General features: G+C 37.7%; 1 protein-coding gene across 1 annotated transcript in view; it reads left to right on the forward strand.

Annotated features, from left to right (window-relative positions):
- Positions 1-25,195, forward strand: part of LOC141427271 (centaurin-gamma-1A-like) — a 72,878-nt gene that overhangs the window by 14,817 nt on the left and 32,866 nt on the right. Inside the window, exons 2-3 of the mRNA XM_074086557.1 lie at positions 22,823-22,969; positions 24,544-24,629. Of these exons, the coding sequence (XP_073942658.1) occupies positions 22,823-22,969; positions 24,544-24,629 (233 nt within the window). The remainder of the gene's footprint in view (positions 1-22,822; positions 22,970-24,543; positions 24,630-25,195) is intronic.

The following is a 25,195-nucleotide window of genomic DNA, read 5'->3' on the forward strand; positions in this document are numbered from 1 at the left end:
ATTATCGATGTTCTTGCTGTTGGAGAAATCTCTTCCGTCCCTTTCGCGGGTACAATCTCATGGTAAAGCCCGTTTCAATCGTTTTCATATCATAATCGGTGAGTGTTTTTCTGTTCCAGCAAGAGCAAGAGCCATTTTATTACTACGCTAGCACGTGCACCTGCAGTCTTTTTATCGTTGCAGCTGTCTACGATGATCATAGTCATTCATTTAACACCAGATGACCCATTTGCTTTGACCGTCGCGTGGGACGCCCTCAGACTAGGTGGAGCGATGATCTTCGCAAGGTGGCTGGCAAGAACTGGATGTGAGTGGCCGAGGATCGTGCTCAGTGGGGTGCAGTTGGAGAGTCCTATGTCCAGCAGTGGACTAAGATAGGCCGATGATGATAATGACCCTTTTTTAATACATTTCAATCAAAAGCAATATTATTCTCAAAATTTACTTAAGTATTTGAGATTCACTGAATTTGCTATACTGAACCGAAGTCACTGTCCAATGAACTCAAGTCACCTGCGTTCATTTGGGTCATCTTTCTATCGAGCATTGAGATTATGACTCATCTTTTATCTTATCTTTAGGTAGCAGACTTTATCAGTAACATCGGTTAAAGAACAAAGAGCGTTGTTCCAATAGCATCATCATTTGTATCTAATCAGGAAGAAACGGTTGTTTCAGTTCGCATGCACCAGAGCATTACTTTTTATTTAAAAATGTATGTTAAAAATTTGATGAGAAGATGGGCTGAGGCTCTGGAAAGGACATGGAATAGTTTTTATCCCAGAAAATTTTATAGTTCCTGCAGACGCGCGATAAATAAATAAATCGCAGAATAAAGTCGTCGGCAACAGCTAATTAAAATTGAGTCTGAGATAGAAATGATATATAACTGGTAAAACCGGATCAGAAAAACGTTGGCAGAAAACAAAAACTGACATAATAATACGTTATGCTGTGATAACTAAATCTTTAGTCTACTTTTTTTAATACAAGCAATTCATACTCTTGTGTATTCAGTAAAATAAACCCGTTTCACTTTAAAAGCCTCCATCCATGCTTTGTACAAATAAAGCTAGCTTAAACAAATAAATCAATCGATATATCGATTATGTTACGTTACGTCCCTATAGTAAGTTCAGCTGTGTTGCTTCATTTATTTTATGACGTCTGTTATAATCAAATACATACATTAAGCAAATGAAATGACGCTTCGAATACCGACGTTGTGACGATGGAATAGAAATCAAATTAGAACGATCATCGTTGTAGGTTTGTGTCATTGTTGTTTGTATTATGATGACCTTGAGGCTACTCTAATTGTAATTACGAGACCATTAAGTAATGGTGTAAAACAACCATTAGGTTTTTATATAAACTGTAGTTTGAATACAGGGTGTGTCTGAAATGAAATTTCTATGACGTCTGTTCAGTAGACAAAAATCTTAATGATAATTAACGAATTACACTAATTACAAAGTGGTTAAATAATTATGTAAATATTTAAACCGTTTAAACATTGGGGAATGTTGTAATTTCAAAGTTCAATGTCTCAAAAACGGATTAACTGTTTTTTATCAATCATAGCTAAGAAAGAGCCAAAATTATACCTCGTTGAGTTTCTTGGCGGATTCCTTTCAACAGAAGTTTTTCCGAACCGGTGGTAGTAGTTTTTTTGACATTCATAAGTGCTTGTCATAGCCTAAATTTTATTAAATAAAGATATTTTGACTTTGACTTTAAAGGAAGCTCGCTTTCACGAAATAAAACCGCATGGAAATTGATCCATCTTTTTGAGAGCTATGATGCCACAGACAAACAGACAGACATTGGTGTCAAACTTATAACAGCCCTACTTTTGCGAATAAAAAAAGGATATGCACGCAATGAATACGCGAAAAAAAACCGATAAAATGACAGCATGGCATTCAACACTTTCCAGACCAAAGCTACAAATAAACTGTTTGACCCAAGAAACAAAACGCAAACCAAAACCCAAACGTAAACCGGAAACGCGAATTAAAAACAAATACACGCAATTCCCTAACGCAAACCGAAACGTAACGCGGACGCTGAAGTTTGCGTTAGTATTCCAATATCGAGCACGCACGTGGCTTTACCGATTACTGTGAATACAACCTTATGCTGCAGTGATAAAGTTTACTTTAAGTACATATTGCCGTGTGCTATTTATAATAGTGATTAGTTATAAAATAATGTAGCTATACTTAATTTAATTTTATTTATTTATAAAAAGATTCGTTTATATAATTGTTTCTCATAAAGCTGCCTAACTCGCGGACTATCTCTTTCTACCTTTAACCTACAGAGTGCGACAGAAAGAGTGGTGAAAACGATCATAATGAGGGCTTAAAGACATGCGAAATATCGCTAGATGGCGTTAGTATCGTGAGGTGTTGACGTTACGGTCTTGCTTGCAATGAGGGCTATCGCGAATGAATTCGCCGCTAGAGGCGCTAGTGTAGCGTGAGGTCTTCGAAATGTCAAATCTCATAGTTTTTGGGTGAGCTACGCGGGTTTATTTATAATTAGAATAATTTTGTGAATATTTTGCAATATCTGAAATTAATTATGGTAAATATGCGTTCCGGGGCAATGAATGTCTGTGTTTTGAGACAGTTCTGTCTTTCGGAAACCTTTGTCCTCCCTTTTTTCCGAACAAAACGGGGATTATGCAACACTGTGGCATGCTCGATATTTATATGGTACGGTTTTAAGGTGTATTAAATATGATTTTAATCTAAACTTTGTTTCCACGCCCGTAATAACAGACTTTGAAAGCCACACTTAAAAACCTCACGCAACAGTGCGCCATCTAGTGAGACAAAAAACGATAGCCCTCATTGGCTCATTTAGTTATTAAGAACGTTTATACCTGCTGAGCTGGCAACGTTGCATTTTTGTTAGTTTTCTCGATTATTCCATAAAAAATGAATGAAAATTAAAAATGTGGTCTCATAGAACTCTTCCTAATATATAAGTTAATTAATGTTTCTACTCCAATAATTATTCGTGATAGACTTTTATATTCTTTAAAATCGAACAAATGTTTATGAATGGTTTTTAAAGAAAAAAAAGGCTGTCACGAATAATTATTGGAGTAGACACGTTAACATATATATTAAGAAGAGTTCTATCGGAACACATTTTTAATTTTCATTCAATTTTTATGGAAAAATCGAGAAAAACTAACAAAATGCAACGTTGCCAGCTCAGCAGGTATACGAGTAAACGCTCTTAAGATGCAGATCATTTACCTAAGATGTGAGCCTGCATCTTAGGTAAATGATCTGCATCTGCATGAGCCTACTTTGGGATCCGCCAGACATCTTATTTACTTAATGTCTACATACTTTTGTATTATTTTTTTAGTAAATAAAGCTATTATTATTGTTTTATTTTAATATATTACTGCGAAAATACAAACTGAAATATAGATGCACAGAAAAACCAGAAAAATAAGACCAGCGCTGGGAATCGAACCCAGGTCCTCGGCATTCCGTTACTTACTCCGTTATTACTGCGGTTGATACTGGCCGTATCGTGATAACCCATAAATCAAAATGTTTAATCTGGAGACTCGGGTAGCTGTAATTTGAATTATATTTGAACAGAAATATAGTTTATACTTATTATATTCATTCTGAACATTGAATACAACATTTTCGTTCTGAGGTCATGATATTCTAACGATCACAGTCGTACTGTTCCATTTTCAAATATTGCTTTGCATTTTTCAATTTGGCTCTATTGTGCTTAGTTTAAGGTTGGTTTTTGTTTATTTTGTATTACTTTGTATGGGACCGCAAAGGAAACGGAAGTCATTGTTTGCCGGTAGACACGTGCTATCTCGATAGAAATGTGTCGTTTTATTTTATTAGCTTGTGTAGATTGTATACTACTTTGTTTACGAGTGTTTAAAAGATGATTTCATCTTCATTATCATCATAATCATGATAATCATTATCACCATCATCCCAGCCTAAATACTTTCCACTGCTAAAGACAGGCTTCTCAAAATGATATTTTAGAACATCATTTTTGTTAGGATTTAAGAGCAGCTGGCAACGTTTCATTTTTATTAGCTTTTCTCGATTATAATACTTGTTTTTATGTTAATACTATTGTTTTATTTTTTTAATGTATTTTTATTATGTTTTATGTAATGTGCGAGAAGCGAATAAAATATTTCTATTTCTATTATTCTATAAAAATGAATGAAAATTATACAAGTTAACGTGTCTACTGCAATAATTATTCGTGATAGACTTTTATATTCTTTAAAATGAACAAATGTTTATTAACGGTTTTTAAAGAAAATAAAATTATTGGATAGACACATTAACTTATATATTAAGAAAGTGTTCTATCCGACCACATTTTTAATTTACATTATTTTTTATGGAATAATCGAGAAAAACTAACAAAAATGCAACGTTGCCAGCGCAGCAGGTATAAACGCTCGTAAGTGTCAAATATTATGAATGAAAAGAAGTAAATATTTACTAGGTAATACTTCCGATCCGCATTAGCGATCCCTTCAAATAGCGAACCTACTGTGTTAAAAATAAAGTTGTGTTAAATACTTGTGATGTATACATATCATTTAATAATATTGTAAAGCTGTTTTAAAAATATATATATACCTCGTTGAGTTTCTTGCCGGATTCTTCTCAGCAGAGGGTTTTCCGAACCGGTGGTAGATTTTTGTTTTGACATTCATAAGTGCTTGTTGTAGCCTAAATTAAATAAAGATATTTTGACTTTGACTTTGACTATTACGCTCTTACTGTTCTTTGTTTAACTACCAATTGTTCATTTGTAGAAACTTACCTACTTAATTAGACACTTGCATTGTTTAAAAACACCCGTTCATGCCTATTGATGCATTCATTCAAGCCAATATAACTGATGAAGTATGTTTAGTACAAAAACGACGACATTGAGCCCTCAACATTGTATTACATATCAATTAAAATTATTAAAACAGGTATTACAAATTGCATAACCTAGCAATATATGAGGTTTTAAACTTTTATTTATACTTTCCCGATTCTCACTAATCCTTAGGTACAAATCTTATAAATGCGAAAGTATGTTTGTCTGTTACCACTTCACGCTTTAACCGCTGAACCGATTCAAATGAAATTAAAAATGAGCTTGAGAAAAACATAGAATAGTTTTATCCCGGAAATTATAAACGAGTAATTCCCAGGGGTTAGCGATAATCTTTCCGGTTATTCGTAAACAGATAATTTTTCCAACTCTGTTGCGTTGAAATAATCTGTGGTAGAGATTTTTGTAGCGTTGGATAAGTTCGTATTTATACAATCTGTAGGTGCGATATCTTAAAAATACTTGTGGCTCTCGAGCATTGCAAATACTGCAATCTAATTAAAGCGAACACAACCGTCCCCACACATCTGCTGATATGCTCCGATTTACCTGCTAACATCTGCTCTTCCTTCCTCTATTGTGGTCGAGGCCCCTTGCGAATGCGTCTTGCCTTCAAGTGACGTTAAAATCCTTTTTATCGATACTCAATCTTATCGAGCATCGATGAACGATAAATACCAGACGGTATAGTCATCGTATGTCATGCTTCTGTTTGTTATCGATATCAGTCATGATGTTTCTATTGTTGGATATGTTGATTTTAATTTGACTTATTGAGGGCGACATACTGAACTAGTTTATTTACCTTAGCTTACAAATAATCTGGCTGTCATTGTAAATAAATTGGTTTGTGAAAATCTCCTGTGATATAATTTGATCTACGTACGGTCCTTTGCTTCTATTTGAACCAATTGTAATTGTATGCATCATCATTTCTTTGATCTTAGCATTTCATCGTCGTTTAATAATCACTATTAGTATCGCGCTCTATTTCTCTCTCGTGCCATAATTTACCTCCTTTGCCTTACTTTACGCAATATATCATTTTGCAAATCTTACGTGTGCACACATGCATCTGCTTTAACCCTACCAATATCGATAACTTGGTACACATTACACTTTACGTCACTACCTTTCTCAAACGTCCCGGCAAACTTTAATCGCCATAATTACATGTTTTCCGATACGTAAATTTTTCGGTTTGTCGGATCATTATTGAGTCATATAAATTCGGTAACCATGGTGACGCCCATTTTTTTTAACCGTTTCGCACGCTCTAATGATATGTTTTGACGTTTTTTATTCGGTTTGTTTGTACATTGTGATGCTGATTAGCTGTCTCGACTTTATTGAATACTTGCTGCAATTGATTTTTAATTTTGACATATTGAAAGGGGCTTTTTGAGATTGAGAGTGACTCTTTATTTGCAAGTTCAAGGTTAATTTGACTCAGTGTGTCATTAAAATATATAAAAGCTGAAGACGTTTTCAATTCGTTGATTCAGCGGTGTTGGAAGTGAATTGCGAGTTCCAAAACTAAAACTGAAGTTATAATCCTATTATACCACATTCATTAGCACAAAGAGATGATAAGTCGCAAGAATTAGGTAGTAATTAGTTAGTTTTCTTAAAAAAAATAACCCTGAGCATCATTTCTTTTAATAATACTTGCTGAAACGGTAATGAAATGGGGAAAAAACGCCACAAAAAAAAAACTAAATTAAGTAGATCTGTTATCTTTAATATTGTCCCTGGCGTAGTTATTTAACGCATGGTTTCGTGCAACGCCATTTCTTGATGTTCTTTTTTTAGACTCAAATCTGCGGTTCAGAAGGGTTATAAGCAGTCATGGCGAACGAATAAGTTTTGCAAAAAAAAAAGGAAAGTTTTAAGACTAAAAAGTTTGTAGTGGTAATTTGGAAGAAATCTGTAGGCAAATTTTAGATTGTTGATTTTTTATCTTTTGGTATCTAAATGTTTTTGTACGAAATTTCTGTAATTGGAACGACGAAAGGTTGGAAAGTAATTTTAGTGATTTGTAAATAAATATTTGTGCTCGAGTCTTAGATGTTTACTATGTATTTAAGCATGTGTTTATCTATAGCTTGTCTCTGCCCTCTCTGTAGTACCCTCTCCATGTCTGTCTGTGAACGAAATTGAATAGAACGGGTTAATTAGGGTATTTCTAATAGCTCTGCACAAAGCCTAATATCAAACGTCAGAGAAAAATATTAACGGAGAAATTACTGATTTACCTACTTTGGAACAGCCTGTATGTAGATCTTCATCATCATCATCAGCCGGAAGACGTCCACTGCTGAACAAAGGCCTCCCCCTTAGAACGCTCTATGTAGATATGTATATTGAAATATATTTTTTTATATTAATCTTATCAATAATTAAATTCCTGAGATGGAGTTCTACTCGTAGTTACGATCATTGTCCAGAGAAGAGAGACACATTGTATATGTCGGCGAGTCGGGCGGCCGATCGTAAAATCGGCCAGATCACGAAATTCCTAGGCATATCGCTTCGCTCGATCGGCTCGTGCGTTGTGGTCACAATTCATACTAACCACTCCTCGATTCGCTCGTCGTACCCAAATTTTTCTTTTTTTCGGCATTACACGATGTGCCCGGTATAGAGCTAGGAATATCGACGAATGCATTGCTCTAATCGATCTGCCGTATTATTTCTCAGGCACATCGTGATATGCCTGGCCAGCTTTTAGGCATATCATGAAATGGCGCCATTTGACGATATGCCTAGGAATTTCGTGATCTGGCGGATTTTACGATCAGCCGCCGACATATATACGAGTATATTTTTCCATTGTTCAGTCCCCACAGTTTTGCTTAGTTTGAGACTAGGTTAATGTTAATTGTCCCATGATATTTATTATTTATGCCTCCCTAAGCCCCAGCAGTTTCCAAACTAACCGTGAAACAACTCTCTTTCGAAAAGACTTATCTTTCTCACTACACGTTCAATTTAGACCTAACATAATAGCATAATTGAGGTCAAAATAAAAATGCGAGTTTAACTCTGCGTGTCAAATAGTTCGGTCGATCATGGTTTAGCCCAGACTGGTCGTTAGAAGCTAGGAGTGGCCAGATTCCCAGTCACGCAATTTAGAAAAAGGTTTTACTGACTAAATAGCCTTTGCCCACGGATTATTATTTTTATATCCGTCAGATCCTACTAATATTATAAATGTTAAGGTTTGTGAAGATATTGTTTGGATATTAAATATATTGACCCGGATAACTCACGTCGATCGATCGGATTTAAGACGTGAGTTATCCGGGTCAATATATTTAATATGAGTGAGTCTCACGGTAGTTTCATGTTCAAAATACTGTTTGGATGTTTGTTACTCAATCATGTCTAAACTGCTAAACGGATTTAGATGAAATTCGGTATACAGATAGTTTGAGTCCCGGGGAAGGACATAGAATAGTTTTTATCCCGGAAAATTGCATAGTTCCCGCGGGATAACGATAAACGAATACTACGCGAACGGAGTCGTGGGTAATAGCTAGTGAATTATAAACCCGGAATTTTACTAAGTTCCCATGTAAATTTCCAATAATTTAGGCTGCGTTTCCACCAGAGATGTGCGAGGATGTGTTGCGAGGAATGTTTTTCATTAACCAATAGAAATGCTTCATTTATCTATCCTCCCACAGCATCGCTCTGGTGGAAACAGGTTTTGCAGGTGGTAGGACCTTGTGCAAGGTCCGCCCGGATTGCTACCACCATCTTGCTCACTAATCCTGCCGTGAAGCAGCAGTGCTTGCACTGTTGTGTTTCGGTGTGGAGAGTAAGACAGCCGGTGAAATACCCCTGATATTGCAGATGTTTATGGGCGGTGGTGATCTCTTACCATCAGGAGACCCACTTACTCGTTTTCCATCCAGTCGAATAAAAAAAAACAGCTGAGCGGAGTGAGGCGAGGCAAATGAAGCGTTCCTATTGGTTCATAGAAAACACTATTCTCGCAATAAAAACACCGCAATGAAACTCGTTTTCTCGTAAAAAACCGCATCGAAATTGGCCCATCAATTTGAGAGTTACGATGCCACAGCATGCCACACACAGCCAGACAAACAGACATTGGCGTCAAACTCATAACAGCCCCCTGTTTGCGTCGAGGTTAACCTGTTGTTACTGGCTCTTAAGCTGCGTCTCCACCAGAAATGTGCAAGGATGTGTTCAAATAGAAACGCTTCATTTACCTCCTCGCACAGCACAGCTCTAGTGGAAACAGCTAAGCGGAGCGAAGATAGGTAAATGAAGTGTCTATTGGTTCATGAAAAACACATTCTTCCATAACACATCCACATTCCACATTCCATCTAGTGGAAACGCCGCCTTAAATTTGTACAAAATCCTCAGTGCGCGAGACCTTATTTTGCCGGTGTTACAAAATAGGTTCACTTGATGCGCCTTAATGAGGGGCACCCCAAGGACCTTCGGCCAATGCATCATGCGGTGTATTAGGTAATTAACAGATTACCCGTGAAATGCCCGTGGCCTTCGAATATGGAGCTTTACCCGCTGTTTAAGGGGATCCCATGCCCCAATGACCTTCGATATGAATTCGTTAGTTTTGTAATGTTATTTGTAGCTTATTATATTAACAGCAACGGCTTTGAGCAATATAGTATCCCATATTTACTTCAAAGTTGACTAATTTTAGGCCAAAAAACTGGTTTTCTGGCCATAACTTTTGTGTTAATTAGTTTCAAATGAAAACCCTCGACACGTTTTTAGAGACGTCAAAGACGAACCCAAATATGTAGATTTCGTATATGTTAGATCTTTCACGTCAATAGAGATGCGAAATAAGTGTTTTTTTAGACAATGTTTAAAAAAATATACTAAATTAAGTATTCATTTTTTTTTTAAACCGGTAGACAAAAATGGAGATAAAAGATTGAAGAACGGTAGCCGTTTGACTTATAATTCTATCTGTAGTGCAAAAGTAGGAGATGCGTGAAAACGACAAAGAAGGGAAGAAATTAGAAGAGAAACGTACATTTTTCATCTGCTGTTAGTATGTCAAGCAAATACGGAATAAATTAGTCCAAGTTTCTTAAGATTTTTTTTACAGAATTTTTTGTCTAATACCGCCATGATTCAACCGCAAATTGCAAGTAAAATTATGTAACGCTCAAACAATGAGATGGCCTTGTTCTACACAAAACTATTACCTTGTCTGTCTGTCCATTCAATACCTCAATGACAATGTTGCAAGGCTTATTAGGGAGTTTGGAGTCGTCAAACTTAAGCTGTATTCACATTTATCCGTCGTGTTTTGTAGTGACGCATCAGAACGGTATCGGTTTTATACATTTTATATGGTTGCGTTCACATTTATCTGATGCAGTGTGTTGTGACGGCTTGTATTGTGTTGCACACAAGCTACAGATAAATGTAAAGGCGGCTTTATACTTGTCTTATAATTATTGCCTGACGCACTCGGAATCACATCGTTTTCAGCATTTCTCTCTGTCACACGGTGTAGGATGAGGGTATATTAGTCCTTCCTTCTTTCTGTAAAAAGGTTGCCTGGAAGAGTTCGCTCTTGAGCGATAAGAACGCCTATTGCTTACCTTGTAATTTTCTCTCTGTGTACCTGTTTTCTGTATCGCTTCTGGTGTAAGGTACAATAAAGAGTCATTGTATTGTATTTAAAATAAGGCCAGAAAAGTATAGCTGGGCCTGCGAATGTATCCAGTTTTTCATAATTTCATGATGCGTGGTTCACCATCATGCTAACCTTCTAAATAAATTTCTGAGTTTGATAAAAAAAAACATTACGTACTTACTTAAATACTTTAGGTAAATAAACAATTTGCTTTAACATCGTCAGTAAGTATTTACTTAAGAACCATATAAATTATCACTGTATTATTTACTTATGTCGTAACAACTTTAGTCTTCATACTGAACTAATATAAACTACAAGCGTCTATCAAACAAGTAATTATATCACTAACACATACACTTTAGTTGAAGGAAACTAACCCGCAATCCCAAACAATAAGGTTCACAGTAACTGCATTAATTGATCTCAACAAGTTTGTTCTAAAAATAACTTGCAAATGCATTAATAAGGGTAATTTAGTAAATGGCAAAGGCTTAAGCGGGAATAATGTGCGGCTGCGTCTGGTACCTTGTCGCTTTAAATTGGTGTTTAATGCTGTCCTATGCCGTACGTTTTGTGAATGTGACAAGGAACTAAATCCAGCTAGGCGCCAGTGTTGCCTTAACGTGTAATTTTGCTGCATAAAGGTGGTATGCTACCGTAATAAGCTGTAAGTTACTTAGTAGCCACTAAGTCTTAGTAACTCGTTTATTAGGAATCCGTTGTGTACCTAAATAGCAAAAATGAAACTCTTATGTCCGTCTATCAGGCTGTCTCTGAGACAAAGTATGTATGCATGTAAACTCTTTATTGTACAAAATAAGTAACAAACACAATTGACAGACATTGAGATATATGTACAGTCAAGTGCAAAAATAAGATATTTTAATGTTCATGTCATTGTTATATACAATTAAAAATAATAAAAATAGATAATTGGTAAGCATCAAATTTAAAAAAAAAACTATCCTAGACTTAAAAAACTTACATAAAAATAAGTATCAATTCAAACCACTCAAAAGTATTATTACGGCCTTATTGCGTGGAACTTATTTTTGAAACTTTGACTCTACAAAGGTGAACTTATCCCTCCAAAGTACTTACAAAAAAAAAAAATTTAGTCAAGGTGGATGTAGCTTCCAACCGAAGCAACTGGATGTTTATGGGGAGGCCTTTGTCCGACAGTAGACGTCCTACGATATATATGATGTAAAGTGTCATAATTACAGATTCTTACTTAGAAAATGAAGTTTCTCAAAATAGCGGAGCCATGGGGTTTGAAAACGTAAAAAGCATATTTAAAAACAGCTAAGTATTTGGATAAAATAGCAAGGTCTATACAGAGCCACTACTAATAGCAAGGTCTATACAGAGCCACTACTAATAGCAAGGTCTATACAGAGCCACTACTAATAGCAAGGTCTATACAGAGCTACTACTAATAGCAAGGTCTATACAGAGCCACTACTAATAGCAAGGTCTATACAGAGCCACTACTAATAGCAAGGTCTATACAGAGCCACTACTAATAGCAAGGTCTATACAGAGCCACTACTAATAGCAAGGTCTATACAGAGCCACTACTAATAGCAAGGTCTATACAGAGCCACTACTAATAGCAAGGTCTATACAGAGCCACTACTAATAGCAAGGTCTATACAGAGCCACTACTAATAGCAAGGTCTATACAGAGCCACTACTAATAGCAAGGTCTATACAGAGCCACTACTAATAGCAAGGTCTATACAGAGCCACTACTAATAGCAAGGTCTATACAGAGCCACTACTAATAGCAAGGTCTATACAGAGCCACTACTAATAGCAAGGTCTATACAGAGCCACTACTAATAGCAAGGTTATACAGAGCTACTACTAATCCCGCTATCCCACTATTATTATAAAATGAAATTTGGTATGCAGATACTTTGAGTTCCGGGGAAAGACGATAGCCATAAATTAATTCTAAACAGCTAGTAATATCATAATAGTAAGCTTGTTTAGTTTCCCGCTCGTTACTTACACCTTACACCTTACTCCGCTCACAAAGTCCTGGCGCCAACATGTCGACAGTGATGAATCGCACGCGCAACTGTCGCGCTGTCGAGCATTGATTTATGCCACATTACAGCTTTATAGCGCTTCTATAGCCACTTATACGACTATTATACAGCTAGTGTTGCTTAGTGATAACTAATTAGTTAATCTCTGCATCGGTGTTTTTAGAAAGCCGTGCCATCACTTCATTCGTCTGTCTCTTTATAAAGATCCTCCAATAACATACAATATAGGTAATCTGTTTCTCTTTCTATTCTCAAGGCTAGTTAGAGGTTTAAAAATGTTGCAAAACAAGTTGTAGAGGACTACAACCTCTCGCTCTCTCCTCCTCCATCCTTTTTCAGCTCCAAACTCGCCTTTATGAACCCTAGGAGGTAGTTTTTATCTCGGAAAATTGCATAGTCTTGTAGGATAGCGATAAAAAAATGACAACAGACAGTTTGAAACTATCAGTAGGAATAACGACTTTGCTCTTTTTATTTTAGTTTTTTTTTGAAAAATATGACTCTGTCCATTTCCATTGGAGGACAATTTTGCCAGTGTCTAGTAGGTTTTGCCGTTGTACGGTAAAAAAAATCTATAAAACGAAATATGAGAGGTAATGGTGGATGAACGATGACAGCGCGAATCCTTTTTATTTTATAACTTTTCCGTACTTGTAAGATTGTCATTTTGTCAGCTGACAGCATGAGTTTGAATCAATGTTTTTTCCGTCTATCTCATAATTCGGTGTTTTTTGATTTGAGTTACGACATTTAAATTAATCTCCGCTTGTTAGACCATTTACAAGAATATGGATAAAATAAGTAGTTATTTTTTCTTAAGGGCTGGTTTACTAGATAACTTTTAGATGGAAATATCACTGCCTAAAAGCCTGTAATTAACTTAGCAAACTACTCACGAAATCACACTCGCTCATGTTCAAAAAGTTTGGCTCACTAATGGGCCAATTTCCCGTTACTTTGTTGCCTGTATATGTCTCTGGTTACCTCTAGTTGCCGCAACTTGAATAGACTTTATTCGCCCTGAAGCAAGTTGGAACTTGGGAACTCTCTCGTCGTATTTTATACTGTTGTATAACTGTGTGTTGTGTACGTTGTTGTGAGTTGTTTGTGCTGTTGTATATTTTACATGAAAATTATGGGTACTAATATACTGAGTGGCAGAAAATTTGGCCCGCTCTCCATACAAAATTACCTATAACTGCATACATTTGAGGGCCAGATTTTTTGCCGCTCTACTGAGCTAAATTCTACTAATATTATGAATGTGTCAGCCGTCATCCAAGTTTATACCGGGTGGGCCCTGTAACAGGAGCAAGAAATTAAAACACTAGTTCTGCTACTCAAAATGGAACTACTTTAGTTCTGCAACTTTCAAAAATTAAGTAATTTTATCATTATGTTTATTATAAAATTATTAGTTTCATCGACTCAAGTTTCGACTCTCTAGTCTTGTGATATTGACAGCTGTCACCCGTACCATGCATGCTACAATGAAAGTACTACAATACCTATCCCCAAATCTCACCTGAAACTGCGCGCTTGCTTCCTATCAACGGAAACTTCTAACAGTTCGGCACTTGGAAACAATTACTAACCTAAATCACGGTCTTTTTCGAAGCGGAAAAAACAAATCGCCATTCAACCTTGAATTCACTATTGTGTAAAGGTCGCAAATACAATGCTACGCCATGCATCACTGCTCAAAGGAAATAAAACGGGGATCTTTATGGTTTACACTGCGTTGGAGTTCTTTGATGGTAGATACAGTCGACAAAACTAGTGGTCTGCTATCCTAAGGTTAATTACACGTCATTAAATGTAGATTTGACCTGTACCTGAAGCGAGGGTCGTTGGTTCGAGCTTGGGCCCAACCTCTTTTCAGAATTATCAAATGGAGGTCAGTTTAATGGTGTGTGTGTAATTCCCAATCGGCACTGTGCCCGCGTGGGGACTACGGCTCAAGCTCTCTCATTCTGAGAGGAGGCCTGTGCCCTGCAGTGGGATGTAGTTCGAGATCATATTCGTTACGGAATGTAGACCTTCATTATCTTTAATGAGTTCCCAATATTTCGACGCATTTGCATCTTGACTTGATGACCGATAGACGAGATGCATGTAGGTAACTGCGTCTCTACATCCCGTAACTTGTATAATTACAATCTAATGCAATTAATCGCTTCTTCTCTGGGCGCCCACACAAATCCCCCAAAAAAGGTTTTTTTTATTCGACTGGATAGCAAACGAGCAAGTGGGCCTCCTGATGGAAACATCAGCAACACCAGGGGTATTGCAGATGCGTTGCCAACCTAGAGGCCTAAATTGGGATACCTCAAGTGCCAGTAATTTCACCGGCTGTCTTAGTCTCCACGCCGAAACACAATAGTGCAAGCACTGCTGCTTCACTGCAGGGTTAGCGAGCAAGATGTTGTATAACTGTGTGTTGTGTACCTTGCACAAGGTCCTACCATCTGCAGGATTCCAGACAGGATAGTACTAATACAATATGATTTATATTACTATTATATTATTATATTGATATAATTTGACCCGCTCTCCATACTTACCTATAACTGCATACATTTGAGGGCCAGATTTTTTGCCGCTCTACTGAGCTAAATTCTACTAATATTATGAATGTGTCAGCCGTCATCCAAGTTTATACCGGGTGGGCCCTGTAACAGGAGCAAGAAATTAAAACACTAGTTCTGCTACTCAAAATGGAACTACTTTTAGTTCTGCAACTTTCAAAAATTAAGTAATTTTATCATTATGTTTATTATAAAATTATTCGTTTTATCGACTCAAGTTTCGACTCTCTAGTCTTGTGATATTGACAGCTGTCACCCGTACCATGCATGCTAGAATGAAAGTACCTACTACAATACCTATCCCCAAATCTCACCTGAAACTGCGCGCTTGCTTCCTATCAACGGAAACTTCTAACAGTTCGGCACTTGGAAACAATTACTAACCTAAATCACGGTCTTTTCCGAAGCGGAAAAAACAAATCGCCATTCAACCTTGAATTCACTATTGTGTAAAGGTCGCAAATACAATGCTACGCCATGCATCACTGCTCAAAGGAAATAATACGGGGATCTCTATGGTTTACACTGCGTTGGAGTTCTTTGATGGTAGATACAGTCGACAAAACTAGTGGTCTGCTGTCCTAAGGTCATTAAATGTAGATTTGACCTGTACCTGAAGCGAGGGTCGTTGGTTCGAGCTTGGGCCCAACCTCTTTTCAGAATTATCAAATGGAGTCAGTTTAATATTGTGTGTGTAATTCCCAATCGGCACTGTGCCCGCGTGGGGACTACGGCTCAAGCTCTCTCATTCTGAGAGGAGGCCTGTGCCCTGCAGTGGGATGTAGTTCGAGATCATATTCGTTACGGAATGTAGACCTTCATTATCTTTAATGAGTTCCCAATATTTCGACGCATTTGCATCTTGACTTGATGACCGATAGACGAGATGCATGTAGCTGCGTCTCTACATCCCGTAACTTGTATAATTACAATCTAATGCAATTAACCGCTTCTTCTCTGGGCGCCCTCTAAACTAAGACAAATCCCCCAAAAACAACATACAACCATGTAAAACACATTCCTCGCAAAACAGCCTCGGACATTTCTGGTAGAAACGCAGTACAGCTTATTGGAGAGAGGGCGAGCCGATCTCGTCGCTATCTTGTTATTGAACAAGGAGGTACGATGACCGCCTGCTGCTACGTGCCACCGTTATCCTTGACAAAACTATGAATGAAAAACTCACGAATCAAACCGAAAAAAATGCTCCACTTCAAATCTGTAACATAATGGCTTCTGAAGTTCGGACAAAGAAGTTCCGATTTGTCCAGCTTTAAAGCATGTCTAACGTTCACAGCCGACTATTCGTGCAAACAAATAAGGTTCACATCAAGGCCACTTCAGAGTGTTAGCGACTGTATCTACAGCATGACACAGGCAGATGTTCTTTAGAAGCAAATAGAAGGCATTGCCTGATTTACAGGTTCTGTATGATTTCTAGTTTTACAAATGCAACCTTAATACGAGTGTGTTGTATTGAATTTGCGTCGTTTATGACATAGAACCTTTATTATTGGTGTCAAAGGACAGGCTGGACAATGATGTTGAAAAAAACTGATACCATTGTGTACCTTTGTATTGTACTAATTTTATTTACATTGTGCAGTATATCTACTACTAGTACTAACCCGCGACTTCGCTCGCCTAAACAGTTAGATTTAGTGCAATTGTGCAATTTAGACCGTTTTGTAATTTAGGCCGTGTGCAATTATACGAAATGAGAATTACATGTTTTCCACGAAATGTTTTTTAGACCAGTTGTTGCTAATGGTCTATAATTGCATCTAACCCATATTTTTGGGTCACAGTAAAAAAGATCAGATTATTGAATATATTTTTTTAATTTTTATGAGATTTCTGATTCTGATTTCAGCTGTTTTACGTACGTATCAAAATAAAATAAACGGGTCACTCATGTATTATAATCGAGCTCGAACGGAAAACCAACTGTAAACTGCGTGCCAGCGCTCTTTATACGTCTTTAAATGTTCATATAAGATATAAAGGACCACAATGTGATCTACAAAATTGCACCAGTGAACAAGCCAAAACATGAGTTGCGTGACCATTAAATCCCGCGCATCAAGCCCACTTCATTCAAGCACTACACGCGTTCCATCTCGTTTCACACCTTTATGGCACCATAAAATCAGTTAAGTGTTTCTTGTGTGAGCGTCCGTTTCGTCTATAGGGTTCCGTCATAACGTCGCAGTATGCAAGGGTCTGTCTCTTTCCAACTTCGGCTTTGCAGTGAACATACACAAGACGGTATACCGCGGCCGCACATATAATTGTTTTGACGGAAAATCCATACTGTACAAAATTATATTTCTCAATTCAATCGTATTTTTTGTGTCTGTTACCTCGGAACTCCTTTATATTACGCATACGACTTTAAGCATTATTTAGTTTCTACCATTGCTTCTTTACCTAGTTGTATGTAATTTTTTATGTTACTTATTTGTCATCATAGCAATATTCACAATCATCTCAGTCCCACTGCAGAAAACAGCCCATCGGCTGCTGGTTAGAATGAGAGGACTCTTAGAATGAGAGAGAGGGGGCTCTTAGAATGAGAGCTTGAGCCGTAGTTTTGCAGGTGGTAGGACCTTGTGCAAGGTCGCTAATCCTGCCGTGAAGCAGCAGTGCTTGCACTGTTGCGTTTCGGCGTGGAGAGTAAGACAGCCGGAGAAATTACTGGCACTTGAGGTATCCCATCTTAGGCCTCTAGGTTGGCAACGCATCTGCAATAACCCTGGTATTGCAGATGTTTATGGGCGGTGGTGATCTCTTACCATCAGGAGACCCACTTGTCCGTTTGCCAACCAGTCGAAAAAAAACCTACACTGTCCTAGTGCGGTGAAAGGTGAAATCCAAGAAAATTGAGGTACTGAACCCTAAAACTCACGAACAGGATTTAACCCTATTAATTTTTACCCAGACGATTAGCGTCTTGGGGTCAAAGGGACCCTTGATTTATAGGACGGTAATAAACTTAATTTATTACGGGAATCGGTCGTTAATGATAGTTGTTGAATAGTTCTTTTTTCTGTCGGTCAATTGTTTGGGCTCACATAACGTATTACGTTTTAACTTCAGTTTAAACTAGATGCAACCCTATGGTTTTAGAACTGTGTTCTGTTTTGAACATTCAAAGTAATGGATAATAAGGTCCTTGTCATAGTGAATTTGGTATTGGAAATAGTGCAATAGATTTTAATTGTGAAACCTGTTATAGATAAATTAAATAGAATGAATTAATATGAATTATGGGTAATAAATGTCGAAGTCATTCAATTTACTTTTAATTGTCTCCTTATCATTATGTTTAATTTTCTTGGACGTGTTTTTGAATGACTATTTAAAACGAGTTAAAAGTCAGAAGTCAGCGATAAAAAAGTAGGTAAGTTGACTGGGTTTTAATTAACAAGCTGATCTCGCAAACTTTTTGTTTATTTTACAGCCCATCGTTTTGCAAGTTTCATTGCCACTTGGCAGAAAGTATTATTTTTAAACAAAAAAAATTATAAGAAAAAATTACAAAAATGTATGGGGTCCCTTAGTTAAGAGCCTAAGAGCTGGTTTCCACTTGTCGGATGTGTCGGGTCGGGTTTAATCGGATGTTCCAGTCGCAGAACATTTTATATGAAGCTATAACACTTGACCGACACAGATTTTCTATAGGTAGAAGTGACCCACATCCGATACTAAACGGATCCGACACCCGACAAGTGGGAACGGGCTTTAAGTTTTTAAGGGTTTTATTTTTTATTATTTTTATTCGACTGGATGGAAAACGAGCAAGTGGGTCTCCTGATGGTAAGAGATCATCAGCGCCCATAAACATCTGCAACACCAGGGGTATTGCATACGCACCTAAGATGGGATACCTCACGTGTCAGTATTTTCACCGGCTGTCTTACTCTCCACGCCGAAACACAATAGTGCAAGCACTGCTGCTTAACCTGCAAAACTGCCACTTAGTCTATACTATAGGCTTGTTCCTAGCTAAAATGCACCTTGCAGTGTGACAAATGACAATCGTCTCTTGCTGATGTAACCGCACGAGACCGTGACTAGCGATTTCACAGTGGAAAGTAGGAATTTTGTTTTTTGTAACAAGTAATAACATTTTTATATAATGACGTTGTAACGTCAAGTTGACAGAAGCTATCAGAACGCCCATTATATGCAGATTGGAAACGAATCTAGTTAGTACGTGTCGGCAACAAGTTATTTACTTATTTTACCTTATTTATTATGTATATAAAAGTCCCCGAGTGGCGACCACGAACTAATAAACGAAGCTTTGGCAGGTCTCTCACTAAATGGACGGACGACATGGCGAGCGTTGCGCGGAACCGATGGATGCAGGTGGCGAGTTGTCGCTCATTGTGAAGTTCTAATGGGGAGGCGTTTGTTGAATAGAAGACGTCGTCCGGCTAATAATAAATAAATAATAAATATCATAAATTGATTAATTGACACCAAATTGACCTAGTCCCTAAAACTAAGCAAAGCTTACTATGTATACCTACTAGGCAACGGATACACATACTTATACAACAAACATTCGTATTATTCATACAAATATCTGCCCCAGCCGGGAATCGAACCCAGGACCTCAAGCTTCGTAGTTAGGTTCTCTAACTACTTGGCCATCCGGTCGTCGTAAGTCCTAATGATGATGATGATGATGATGATGATGATGATGATGATGATGATGATGATGATGATATTAATAAATGAAAAGCCGTGGTAACAGTGCTTTTCCCTATGGCCTCTCAAGCAGAGGATCCTGCATTAAAACCTCGCATTTTTGTGTTTTCGAAATTCATGTGCGAAATTATAGGTAGAGCCATTCACGATGACGTGTGCCGTGGTTCTTATTACGATGTCATTAATGTCTAATTTTGACAAAATCACGCGTCTTCGTGGATGGCACGAGGTATGCATTCGTAACACGAGATTTCCGGTGAAGGATAACCTGGACAAACCTGTGATGAGGCTTATCGCGTATGAATGAGGGTTTAATAGAGGTGAAATATCGCTAGATGGCGTTAGTATCGTGAGATCCATTTGACGTTTGACGTTTGCTTGCGATTGGCTCATTTAGTTTTTTAACCAATCACGAGTAAACGTCAAACGGATTCTAAATACTAGCGCCATCTAGCGATATTTCGCCTCTGTGAAAATCCTCATTCGCTACTAGAGGCGCTGGTGTAGCGAGAGGTCTCCGAAATGTCAAACGTCACTGTTTTTGGGTGAGTTACGCGGGTTTATTTACAATTAGAATAATTTTGTGAATGTTTTGCAATACCTTAAATTAATTATGGCAAATATGCGTTACGAGGCAATTAATTTCTGTTTTTTAAGACGGTTTTGTCTTTCGGAAAGCTCCGAAGAAAACTGGAATACGCAACACTGTGGCATGCTCATAATTTTTATGGTACGGTTTTAAGGCATTAAATATAATTAATTATGTAAATTTTGTTTTCACGCTCGTAATAACAAAATAACTACTATACTTCAGGCAGGACCTTTGTCTACAGTGGCGCCAACTGGAGAGCGGAAACGGTAACCCTCATTAAATGGTGCGTTGTAGCATGTTGTAGTGTCTATGCGCACTGGACTCGCATGGGAACTACGGCCCAAGCCCTTTCATTCGGAGAGACCCTTTGCCCAGCAGTGGGACGTATGACAAGACGATTTTATTATGCCGGATTTACACAATCGTGCGAATCGCGAGGCGAATAACGAACACGCATACGTAAACAGTGCGCTCACTATTCGCCTCGCGATTCGTGCGCTCGCGTTGGGAGCGGTTCTTCGGACGCGAATCAAAGGGCACGAATGGCGAACACGAACTTGCTGTTTACACATTCGCCTGCATTCAGTTGACTGACTGCTAGCGCTTGATCCAACAGGACGTGTCCATCGTCTGCGTCGACGGTTCACTCCTCATTTTTACGCAGGATATCTAAATAAGTGTATAAACTCAATAGATGTAGCGCACAATGTCAAATTAATTCACCCCGCGAATGTGTGAACAGTAGTTCGCCACGTCACTCGTATACGAATGTTTTGTCGAATTTTTGTCGCGAATGGCGAAGCACGATTGTGTAAATGCGGTGTTATGTACGCGTATATTATCCCTAAAGCTCAACAATACTTCCGACAATTATACAACTCGTGCAAACAATTTCTACTAAGTCGTTAGTGCAACCACACATTGCTTAACCACATCAGTTAACTCCACCACAAACCGTGCAAACTAAACATTCACTATAAGGTCAATGGCAGCGGTCATTAGGTTAGTATTAACATAATGTTGATTTGTTGCGGTTTATGTGGATGTTAGGACATTTCGCACTAGCGTTTGCTAGCGGCTTTTACGCGTAAACCATTAGACCTTGCCAAAATTCCCGTGGGAATTCCCAAAAATTATATAAGCGCCGAAGAACTAGTCAAAATCTAAGTTGAACTGGAAACTTGTGAGTCACATCGCTCGAAGAACAGATAAACGTTGGGGGAGAAAAATTCTCCAGTCGCGACCACGAACCGGAAAACGAAGCGTTGGCAGGCCTCCCACCAGGTGGACTGACGATATCGCAAGAGTTGAGGGAACTTCACACCCGCCGTTACATTTCTTCACAGATGTGTGCAAGTTTTCAGACGATGGACAAGATTACATGGAATCGTAATTTTCTACTACTCATATTTCAAATCCAGCGCACTATATCAACAATTGTGTATAGTGTAAATTCAACCACCTCCCCTAGCCTTAGTATTGCACAACAATCATATAGAAATCTGCATATCGCTGGTTACGTTACTCTACGGTCGAATGGCTTACGCGACAAATGCGATAATAGACAACACTAGGAAGTACACGGTGAAAGTCGCATTTAGCAGCTAGTATCGTGGAATATAGCTACTTATGGAGGCTATGCGGCGGCACTAAAGGCTGTTCCAAGAGTTGATAATATCAGGGCGTCTCAACTCATTGGAAATGCGGCTCGTTATTTTTTAATAATAAAAGGTTAATTTGTTTATAGATTACAAGCGACCGGCGCGTCGGCTTTGTTTGTTAGCTTCATTTCCCAAAAACTACGCGCCGATGAAATTACTGACACAAGAGGTACCTACCTATTCCATCTAAGCCCTCTAGTCAAAGTCAAAATATCTATTCAATTTAGTACTTATGAATATCAAAAAAAACCTAACACCGGTTCGGAAAAACCTCCGTTGAGAAGAATCCGGCAAGAAGCTCAACGAGATATATTTTTAAACACAATCGAAACAGAGAGAAGATCTAGAATGGCAATGAATTTAATAGCAATGCTGTAATTTTTGTTTGTTTCCCGTGTCAATTTAAAATTTAGCTTCATTCTACGGATTTACTGCCCCTATGGGACAATATAGAAACTACAACAATGTGCCATTCTAAAACTAGATGGCGCTAAACTCAACAAAGACGTACGTAGTTCAGCTATTCGCCGCGAGAGATCACTGTGTAGACAACAGCTAGAGGAAAATATTTTTCAATACTTTATTATTGAGGCATAAAAATTTCTCGCTAACGTTTGTTTTTTCTTTTGTTATAGATTCATTCGTAAACAGTCAAGAATGGACAGCGTCCCGAGGTGTCACAGAATTGAGAGTGGGAGTTCTTGGATCACCAGACAGCGGCAAATCAGCACTGGTCCATCGATACCTAACTGGCGCGTATATGCAAGAAGAAAGTCCAGAAGGTAATTCAAGTTATAAAATTATTTTATTTTTTTATTATACATTTCCAATCTCTTTTGAGTTTAAAGCGCCATCTAGTTTAGAGAGTACAAACTATGCACGTTGTTTGCGTTAGCTTCGCTAGATGACAGCACAAACCGCTTCACTTTGTTACGTACAAGGTACAAGCCGGTAACGAATATAACTCTACTCCGTAGCAGATGGCGCTAGCAGTCACGTAAACACAACAAGGTTCATTAACCTCGCAAGGGATTTTGTGCGTAGGCAGATACTAGATCTGCCACTTGGAGCACGAACAACAGAACTATAAGCACATAATGCAATACTTACGTCGTTTTTCCATTGACAGATAGTATCAGTTTTTGCCCCACACTGAGGAATACGAAACCATGAATACCATCAATTGCTCCATAATGACTGTTCGAAGTGATCTACTGTGATAGTAGGTAATTTATGGGTTTGCCGAAGGTAATAACACTAATAACGGAGGTTTCTAAAAATCGATCGTGTTAGTATTGAGACTTCATTCTCTATGCACGGGTATCAAAGATTTTATCGGTGAATAGTAAAGCAGGTATAGGGAATTGAGGCGCAGTTAGGGTGCTTTGAATTCGGGTAAAATAGTTCTATACGAATTCGCCTACATTGTTGGTTGAATACACAATTAACTGTGGACTTTAGGTGTAGAGGCACGTAGAGGTAAGGAACACAAATTGTTAGTGTATGCAGGGGTCCGTCGAAAAGTATAGTATCAAGAATAATAAGTAATTTCATCATCATCATCATCATCATTAGCCGGAAGACGTCCACTGTTGAACCAAGACTTCCCATTTAGAATTAGAACAATAATAATGAACGACAACTCGCCACTTGCATTCATCACATTTCACGATGTTATTAGTCCGAGTACCTAGTCTCCATTCGAGGATTTCGAGGACTGTTCTTCGGGCGATGTGGCCCGCCCATAAAAATAATAAAAGGAAAATAAAATAAATCTATGATACAATTGACTTTTTTTTTAATTTATGGCCTGCCACGCGCGAATACAGAGAGCATGAATGAGGGCTAAGAAAGAGCTACGTGTATTGCCAGACTAAGAAAAAATATCTATATTTCGGGGGAATTGCAACACATTTGCAGCTTATTATTTATTTATTTTACTTGTAATGTTCGTGTGTACTTAAGTTGTTTTCGAATGAGATTGACTTGAAACTATGTATACAATTACATACCAACATGTTTCAGGATGACAATGCAATGCAAATACCCAGATTGAACAAAAAATATAGTCAAAAAGTTTGATAGTTAAAAATTTTTTTTCAAATAAAAACATGTTTTAGTTTTCGATGGAGTTTATCTGTAATTTATTAGCGTAATTTTTAAAACATAAGTAATTTACGTAGACGGTTCTTTATAATACACTGTCATTGAATACCAAATCTCAAGTCAATTGGACCTTTAGAAGTGGATAAAGATCGCCTTGGGAGACTTGTCAACAAATTAAGAGGTGAAATGAATAAAAGGGTGTAAAAAAGCAAAAAAAAAACATTCTATTCATGTGTTTATTTTATTTCAGGAGGCAGATTTAAGAAAGAAGTAATTATTGACGGACACAGTTATCTCCTACTCATACGAGACGAAGGTGGCTCCCCAGAAATGCAGGTAAGCTTTTTTACCCAAATGCAGTGAAACAAAAGAAGAAACCTGACTTAAATCAAAATAAAATAATAAAAATTTGGCGCCAAATTTCTATTGAGTATTGTAAAATTGATTATAAATGCGAAAAAACATTGAGTACCTAGTCGATTGCAAGAACAATACGTGGGCCCCTATAAAGTAGATAGACTGATAAAATTCATACTTAGTTAACGGTTGGACGTAGGCGACGCAAGCGCACGATCAGTCTTAGCAAACTTCAATATTTTTTTCGACAGAAATACTTACACTATCCTTAGAAGCAAACTGAATCGCCGAACTACTGAGTGCCTATGTATTCTGATTTCATGTATTTTTTACATGTAGTTTTTTATTTCAATTCAACTTCTAGATCTATTGATTGACGCGTGTGAAGCCGAGTGCAAAGGCTTCGACTTTCGAAAGGGTTTGACTAAACTTTGAGTATCATAAAGACGCACCAAGACGGGGTTTTTAAAATCCCCTCGGGATAAAGAACTAGCCTATTAGAAAAGAAGTACAACATATATGCGAACTTGAAGAACTAAACTAGG

This window comes from Choristoneura fumiferana, chromosome 4 (assembly GCF_025370935.1).
Source record: "Choristoneura fumiferana chromosome 4, NRCan_CFum_1, whole genome shotgun sequence".
In the NCBI taxonomy this organism is placed as follows: Eukaryota; Metazoa; Arthropoda; class Insecta; order Lepidoptera; family Tortricidae; genus Choristoneura; species Choristoneura fumiferana.